Source organism: Trichosurus vulpecula, chromosome 4, assembly GCF_011100635.1.
Source record: "Trichosurus vulpecula isolate mTriVul1 chromosome 4, mTriVul1.pri, whole genome shotgun sequence".
Classification (NCBI taxonomy): Eukaryota; Metazoa; Chordata; class Mammalia; order Diprotodontia; family Phalangeridae; genus Trichosurus; species Trichosurus vulpecula.
In genome coordinates, this window is record NC_050576.1 from 14,307,627 (window position 1) to 14,316,512 (window position 8,886).

Sequence of the window (8,886 nt, forward strand, 5' to 3'; positions counted from 1 at the left end):
CACATGTCAAATGAACGCCCCTCTGGCTCTCCATTTAGGATTCCCCATACTACAGGGGCTAGCTGACCACTCACTGGGCACGAGGGGATGCCCGCACTGAGTGGATGGATGGCCACTCTGAGATCCTGGGATACCACGCCTTTGGTCCCCACCACCTCCCATCTACGAGGCCCCAGGAACTGGTCTGGAGCCACTGAGGGGCCAGGACAGTCTCAGTTTTGTCTCTGCATCTACCTCCCAGCACTCAAGACAGGCCTTTACCGGAAGCAAAAACCCCTCGGGTATCTACTTAGTAAAAGATTCTCTTGTATAGATCCATGTAAAGATCTATTAACTTAATAGATATCTAACCTTAACCTCATACAGTTTTAAGAGGCCACTCCTCATCAGGAAGTGATGGAAAACATACTGTCCCCCAAAATATATTGTATTGTCATCTTCAAAAATCAGTTGCAGATCTGAAAAAGGCAAAGCTCTTTAGGTTTGGGTCTTAGGCAGTAGAGGGCGCCACAGAGCACCAGGCCCAGAGGCAGGAAGACCCAAGTTCAAATCCAGCCCCAGACACTTACTAATTGGGTGACCCTGAGCAAGTCACTTTACCTCTGCCAGACTCAAGTTCCCTCATCTGTAAAATGGAAATAATCAGAGCATCTATCTCTCAGGGTTATTGTGGGGATCAAATGAGATAACAAAGAGCTTAGCACAGTGCCTGGCACAGAAAAAAAAAAAGGTGTTTAAAAAGACTTCTTTCCTATTGTGTGTGTGTGCACACATGTATATACACACACACACACACATATATATATGCATGCGAGTGTAACATATACAATACGCAAACACATGCACACAACACATGTATCTGTGCAGTTTATATGTATGTAATAGCCATGTACATATATGGCATGGGTGCCTTCATAAATACATGTATGTGCACATATATAAACACAGAAGTACATGCTAACATGTACAGATAAGTGCATGATTCACATACACACGCATAAACAGACTAATAAACACACACATGTATAAACTGGACTTCAGTGGCCCAGCACTAAAACCGTGGTCAGCATGGGCCTAGCACAAAAGCGGCGTCCGCATGGTTGATGGATGGATAACAATCTAGCTGTCCCCACTCTTCCTGGCTATCTCCAGCGAGGGCAAACCCACCTCATCCCAAGGTGGCCCCATTCCCCTTAGGGATGGAGCTCAGTGTTCTTCACAGCACCAAGCCTAAATCCCTCCTCTCATTAAAAAAAAGAAAGAAAGAAAAGTTTTCCTCTTCTAGAATCCTATGAAAAAAGGCAACAAACCCCAGAAAGACTGTTCTGTGATAAAAATTAATGTCTGACAGCCACAATACCATATGGATTGTTCTACTGATCATCAGCATTGTTCTATTTATCAGCATCGCTAGCAAGCAAAGTAGCTGGTATTTCTATGTTTTACACTTTGCCAAGTGCTTTTCTTAGAATGCAAGTTCCCCAAAGGCAGGGACCATTTCATTTTTGTTTTGTATACTCAGTGTTGGGCAGCTATGTAGAGCAGAGGATAGAAAGTCAGGATGACCTGAATTGAAATCCAGCTTCAGACACTAGCTGTGTGAATCTGGGCAAAGTCATTTAACCCTGTTTGCCTCAGTTTCCTCACCTATAAAACGAGCTGGAGGAGGAAATGGCAAACCACTCCAGGGTCTTTGCCAAGGTCAGGAGTTAAATATGACTGAACAATAAATATTTAATGTTAGCACAGTGATGGCACATAGGAAGGGCTTAATATGGGTTGAGTTGATTCATTGATTAAAACCACCTCATGAGCTAAGGAATGCAACTCTTACCAGCCCCATTTTGCAGATAAGGAAACTCAGCTTCACAAAATTGAATGCGTTGCCCAAAGTCACTCCACTGAAATTGGAAAAATTTGAGTACAGTTGGAACTGGAACCCAAGGTTCCTAGGTCTGAGTCCAGTGTTGTGTGTTTTCTCTCAATGATTCTTTCAGTAAGAAAACCTATTTTCCACCTCAAAAAAGGCTTTGCAGACTACCTCTGAAAAGGTAACAAAATTCCTCAATGACCCGGGAGTTCATCCTTTCAGGAATTCTTTGCATCACTGAGGCAGACGTATAATTTACACTAACTACAAAAGCTGCCTCCTGAAGCTCGGAACGTTTCAATGACTTTCCCTTGATCACACTGTCAGGGAGCATCCAAGGTGAGGATGGAGCCTGAATCTTTCTAACTCTGTCAACGGTACTCTGCCGCCTCCACAAGAGACATCTTGGGACTGCTCCATCTCCAGCAGCAGCAGCAGCAGCAGCAGTCACAATCAATCCCTTCTTTCTATGGGCTCTTAAGATTTTATACCACCTCTGCCCTTTTATACTAAACAGAATCATACCCCTGGGCACATCTCTTATTCCCACACAGGGACAACATAGCATGGTAGATAGTGTTAGTCTTGAAGTCAAAGTTGTTGTTCAGTTGTTTCAGTCATGTCTGACTCTTCATGAGCCATTTGGGGTTTATCTTGGCAGAATACTGGCTTGCCATTTCCTTCTGTGGCTCATTTTACAGATGAGGAAACCGAGGCAAACAGGGGTAAGTGCCTCGCCCAGGGTCACACAGCTAGGAAGGTCTGAGGCCAGATTTGAACTCACCAAGATGAATGTTTCTGACTGAAGGTTAGGCGCTCTATGCACCATGGCGCCCCCAGCAGGTGTTTGGAGTAAAAGGGTTTGTTCAGTCCCTACCTCAGAGCACTAGCTGGATCACCCCCATGGTCACTCACCTGTCAGAGTCTCTTCAAAGTTACCTGAAGACAGGGAACGTTGGCATCCCCACACACTGGGCCCTCAATAAACACTTGATGACTTCAAGCCAGTGAACCATGGTCCACAGTCCAAGGCCCCTACACACCTCCCACTCTGATGCTCCGCCATCCCTTCTCACATCCCACATCCCTTGGGACAGCCCAGCAAGCTTCTGAAGCCTAGGGTCCATCCATTTTTCCTGGTTTGACTATACTCATTCAAAGCCAGGGTCAAGATGCTATTATTTTTCCTGAAACAAGAACAATGAGGTTAATCTGAGGCCCACAAGGACCCTCAAAGACTAGAAAATGGTTCACCCCCAGCCTTGGTACTGTTCCCCACTCAGGACACACCCCCTACCCTTCCCACGCTTCTGTAAGTGCCTGGCATGCTCTGCCTCACAGAACTCCTGTCCTCCCTTAAAGACTCAGCTCACACTGGAGCATCTGCAGGCAGCCCCTCAGAGGATAGACCCTTTCTCCATAAGGTTACCCCCTCCTACTCAGTAGAGAGCTCTTCTGTGTGAGCGAACATGCGCTCCTTGGGGGCCTTCCTCTCCCTAGCACCCAGTAATCTAGATTAATAATGTTTTCATAATGCTTCTCAGTTGATTCTTCAGACTAACCCTTCCTAGGTTTCTTATAACACACTCTCCTGTACCTCCCCACCCTGCTAAGCCACAAGCCAGGTTGGCAAAATCCTTCCTAAAATGTGGGGCCCTAACAGAGATGTGGAAAAATTGTTAAGACCCTGAAGATCGCTCATTTTCTGCCACTAGTCTTGCCAAGGGTTGCAAACATGGTTAAAGTGGAAATCTGCTTTGTAATGGAGTTTGTTTTTCTTGCCTTCCAAGGGGATGGTAAGACAGGAAGAATTTTGAACTGAAAGAAAAAGAATAAAAAAGTCTCTGTGGTTTAAATAAATAAATAAAGTGGTTCCAAAAGGCTTTGGAAGCTGTCCCTTAACATCCATCTTTGGTGCCAGCCATCTCTGATGATCCCCAGTGAGAAGGGGCCCTCCTCAGAGATCTCAAAGCACTCTTTGTACTTTTCTAAGTATTTATTTTCCACCTTCTCTCCACTGTGTAGTAACATCAGTAGCAAAGAAGTGGAAATCAAGGGGATGCCCATGAGTTGGGGAATGGCTGAACAAGTTGTGGTATATGAAGGTAATGGAATACTATCGTGCTATAAGAAATGGGGAAGATACGGACTTCATAACAACCTGGAAAAACCTACACGATATGATGCTGAGTGAGCAGAACAGAACCAGGAGAACATTATACACAACCACAGATCTATGGATTCTGTGATAACTAACCTTAATAGACTTCGCTCTTCTCAGCAACACAAGATTAAAAGACAACTCCAAAGGACTCACGATGGAAAGAGCTATCTACATCCGGAGAACGAACCATGGAGTCTGAATGCAGATGGAGGCACACTTCATGCTCGCCTTTTTTTCCTCCTTTGTTTTTTTATTTTTGGTTTTGTTTCTTCTTTCTCCTGATTCATTCCATTGGTCATAATTCTTCTTTGCAACTTGACTATTGTGTAAATAAGTTTAATGGGAAGGTTTATGTAGAATCTATATCGGACTACATAACATCTTGGGTGGGGAGGGGGGAGGGGAGAGGGGAGGGAAGAAAATTTGAAACTCGAGAACATGTAAAACTAAGTGTTGGAAACTAAAAACAAAAAATCTAATTAAAAAAAAATTGCTTCGAAGTTTGCAACAAACCAGTTAGCGTCTACCAAGTACTTCCTCCCAATCAGAGGCTTCCCCAAGCACTGGAGACACAGCATATTATCTCATTTGAGCCTCACATCAGCCCTGTAGGGCAGCTACTATAATTCTCCCTGTTTTCCAGATGAAGAAATTGAGGCCTAAAGGTAAAATCAACTGCCCAAGTCAGCCAGGGAGTGAGTGACCAAGCTGGGATTTGAACCCAGAACCTCAAATTCTAGATCCAGTCATACTTCCATCATACCATGCCAGCTGGCTCCTGACAGCAAGGGTCTGTATGAAGATACCCAGATTCCAGGCCCAGCTGGGTCAATGACTTACTATGCATTCTTGAGCAAGCCAACTCTGGCCTGGAGGGCAGGAGTCATTTCATTTTGGTTTCTGTATTACCAAGGCCTAGAAGAGTGCCAAGCATATCATTAATATCACAGATTGAGAGCTACAAGCGACTTTGGAGGGCAGCAAGTAGTTTAATTTCCCTCAGTTTCGTACGAGGACACTGAGGGAGAGAGTTTCAGTAACTTTTTCAGGATCAGACAATTAATAAGTACCTGAGGCAGGATTTGAACCCAAGGCCAACATAACATCCACTACTGCCTACTGACAGGTGGTAGAATGGAAGGTCCCCAAGGACAAGCCTGTTTCACCTTTGTCTTGGTATCTCGGGTTCTATCAGTCAGTCAATAATCATTTATTAAGTACCTACTACATGCCAGGCACTGTGCTAATCCTGTTAGGCTCATAGAAGATACTCAGTAAATGCTGGCTGACTACAGCCTTAATGAGACCCTTGGCAAGAGGCAGAAAGGAGATATTTTGTTTCTAATTTCCCAAGAGCAAAGAAAACAACCAACAGACAGAAAAGCAAATAGGATGTTTTCTTGTTTGCAACAATCATCAGGGAGGGGGATGAAAAAGAAAATTCCAGCTCCCAACCCCCCACAGCTTCCAAATAAGTAAATGTCACTTGGGAACCAACTACTGACCCTCCCTTCTTTTGGTCCTCTTTCCACTGTAAGACAAAACCCATTTGATCCTGACTGGCCTTTATGGTTTTCGTCCAACAGAGAAAAAAACCTGAGCTCCTTGAAATCTCTCCTCATCTCCTATCCTAAGTGGGAAAGCATGTAATAAAATGCTGAAATACAGAACCAGGGACGTAGCAAAGAGGAGAAATGGTAGGAGAAGGGCAGGTGGCATGGAGGTAAAAGTCCAAGGAAGGGTTGACGAACATCCATCTTCCTCCCCAATCCTGCTCCCTCTCCCCCGCCCTCCCCCATAATGAGAAAGGCTACAAGCCCTGAAAAGCAGCAGGCTAGCCTGTCCAAATGGCTTCCTGCTGGAAGCAAGCCTGTCATCACACAGCCATGGGGAGTGTTAAGACACTGGCTACAACCCACGCCAGCTGTGGCCTCCCCTCCCCTCCCCTCCTGGGCTTCCCATGACTAGAGGTGAAACCTGACCCAAACACGCATCCCCTGGGCTTCCACGTCAGTAAATTCACTCCCCCAGTTTAATACATACTGAAAAAATCGTGCCATACTCAGCATGGACACAATTCATTTCTTTATTTTTTTTTTAAAGCCAACTCATTTTACCAAGCAATGCCCACAACACAAAATCTGAGAGCAAGCCTGATAGATGATCCTTCTCCCTTTCGTGCCTGGGGAAGCATGCTTAATCTCTTTGGGTGGCACAAAAAAGAACTCCAGATGTACCTCCCCATCCTACTTTCAATAAGTCATGCAATCCTCCTTTCTCTGACTCCCAACCCATCACTTCCTACTTACCCACCCTCATCCCCAAGCAAAAACAAAAAAATACTAAAATGAAATTCCCCAGCTCTAATTTGCAGCAAGCATGGTACTGTGTAAAGGGTACTGTCTCTGGGTTCAAATCCCACCACTGACCATTACTATCTGATCAAGCAAGTCACTTTACCTCACCTGAACTCAGTTTCCTCATCTGTATAATGGAGGAGTTGGTCCCTTCCAGCTCTGGACCTATGATGTGTTTCCCTATTTCTTCGGAACTGTGCTATACCTTGGCAGGGCACATGCCACCAAGGACCGCACAAGGCCTTAAAACCCCTGAAGAAGGGATGCGTTAAGCAAGCCAAGACTAAAAGTTCCCTGCTGGTCCAAGTATTTCCCATCATTCCACCACAGCTCTGAAGAAGTAATTCCCAGGAATGTTGTAATGAATTAAAAATGGGTCCAGTTTTTTAAAAGATCAACCTAAGGTTAGAACTTTCCATAATTTGTCTTTCTTTCCGAAGCTGTTTACACCTTACAGGTAACACTGAACAAAAAGGCCTTTCAGAAACAGAGAGATCCCAAGAGTCAACTGGGGAAGAACGGAGTCTGACAGCCCTTCCTTCACGTGTTCCAACACGGACCTGATAAGGAGGGAATCTTCTCCCCTCAGGTGGTAGAGGCTCTCAGCTCACCGGCCTCCTCCACTGGGCAAGCTAGACAAAGAAGATGGATGGGGCAAGATCTGAGATTCAGGGCTAAAAAGGACTTCACAAGAGTCCAACCCCTCCATTTTATGGATGAAAAAACTGAGGCTCAAATGATAAGGTTTAGTAAATGTTGACCGACTGCTCTGACTGGCCCAAATTCACAGTTAGGGACCAAGTTTTCTGCAGACTTTTCTTTCTCAGTGATTTCACTGATGTACGCAATAGACAACCAACCGTTTGTACAATGTTAGAAGTTGCCTGGGGCATTTCGAGGTTAAGTGACTGGCACATACACCGTCACACAGTCAGTATGTGTGTTAGAGGCAGGAGGTGAATTTCTAAGTTCCTGGCCGCCTCTCAGGTTTGGAAGAGTTGGGGTCCTTTTAGAGGATGGAGGGAAAAAAATGCTTTTGACTGAAGAAGGCGGCAGCGTTCATAAGCCAGCAGTGGCTAGCAGCCTTCTTTTCTGAGGTCAGAGAAAAAGCGTCAGCTGAGTTTTGTGGGTTTTTCCAGGAGGGGCAGGATTAGCCTCGGGGCTGGACAGAGGCGATGCTCCCCCCACCAAGGAGGAATGAAAAAAGATATCCAGCCCGAGGCTTCCAACCCTGGAAACCGTGCTCTTCCCCGGACTCCAGCAGCCCTCCCCAGTGACTCCTCCCCATTTTCCCAGCTCCAAGTGGGGCACGGTTAATCCGCAGCCTTGCCTGCCTGGCAGGCTGGACGCTGGTTGGTTGCATGCACCCCGGCACGTAGAAAGGGAAGGAAGGAGGCGGGAGGGCTAGCAACGCGAAGGGTCATTTTCTCTTTCAATCACACGCGCGCGCGCGCGCGCACAAACACGCAGACACACACAGACACAGGCCAGCTCTGGCTCCCTCTCTACTCACCCGTGTCTGTCCTGATGTTCTCCCGAAGGAAGTGGCCGCTGGAAAGATGCTGGAGCCCAAAGCTTTCGGCGATTCTCTGGCACACGGTCCCTTTGCCCGAGCCCGGGGGACCCAGGATGACGGCCCGAAGGAGTTTGGAAGCCATCGCCTCTGGGCAGGGGGCGAAAGGGTAGGCGACAGTCGCCCCGCGAGACCCGGGACGGATGGAAAAGCCCAGAACTCTTCTCTTCTTCCCTTCCCCGCCCCCGTGTCCCTCAGATGGCCCGCCGCGTCGCTGCCCCTGCCAAGAAAGAAGGAGACTTGGAGCCCACCACCCCCGCGGCTGGCACATGCGGCCCCCAGCTGCCTGCTACGCCACGCCGCCCAGTCCAGCCTGGCTTTATCCCCGGCCCCCGTGCGCCGGGGTGGGAGGGAACGCTGAGCCTCACCGGGTCAGAGAGCAGCTCAACCCAGCCCCTCTGCTCCCACCCCCAACACTCCCAGAGTGAGGGATCAGCACTTGGGAATCCCTGAGCGTTACGTCCCTAGCCCCAGGAGGGATGCACCCGCGAGCCCTGCCCCGGGCCAGCCCCACGCACCCCTCCGGTTCCCTTCGGTTTCTTTCGCTCTGCCTCCAGCCGTCTAGCCCTGTGTGTGTGTGCGTGTGTGTGGGGTGGGGGGGGGGGTCCCTCCTCTCTTCCCACCCAGTTCTCGCACGTGGGCAGCGTTAAGTAAGCAGCGCCTCTTTTAGCCCTCCCGTGGCCCCTCCCCGCCGCTGTCCCCGCCTGCTGCCGCGACCGCTGCCCACCGGCCGTGGGAACTCGCCCAGAAGCCCGATCTCCAGTGGTCGCGGCGGCGGCGGGTAGGCGGGAGGGGGGCGGTGCTCCCACCTCCAGGCTGTGATTGATCCCGAGCACTCGGCCGCCAGCCGGGCCCCTCTCCCGATAGGAGGGAAGGGGAGAGGGCGGAGCCCCAACTCACCGACCTGGGGGATGAGGATGGG

At 48.3% G+C, this 8,886-nt stretch overlaps 1 protein-coding gene across 1 annotated transcript in view; it reads right to left on the reverse strand.

Moving 5' to 3' along the window:
• Positions 1-8,178, reverse strand: part of AK4 (adenylate kinase 4) — a 91,007-nt gene extending 82,829 nt beyond the window's left edge. Inside the window, exon 1 of the mRNA XM_036756196.1 lies at positions 7,905-8,178. Coding sequence (XP_036612091.1) covers positions 7,905-8,049 — 145 coding nt within the window. The 5' untranslated portion in view covers positions 8,050-8,178. The remainder of the gene's footprint in view (positions 1-7,904) is intronic.
• Between the last annotated feature and the right edge of the window lie 708 nt (positions 8,179-8,886).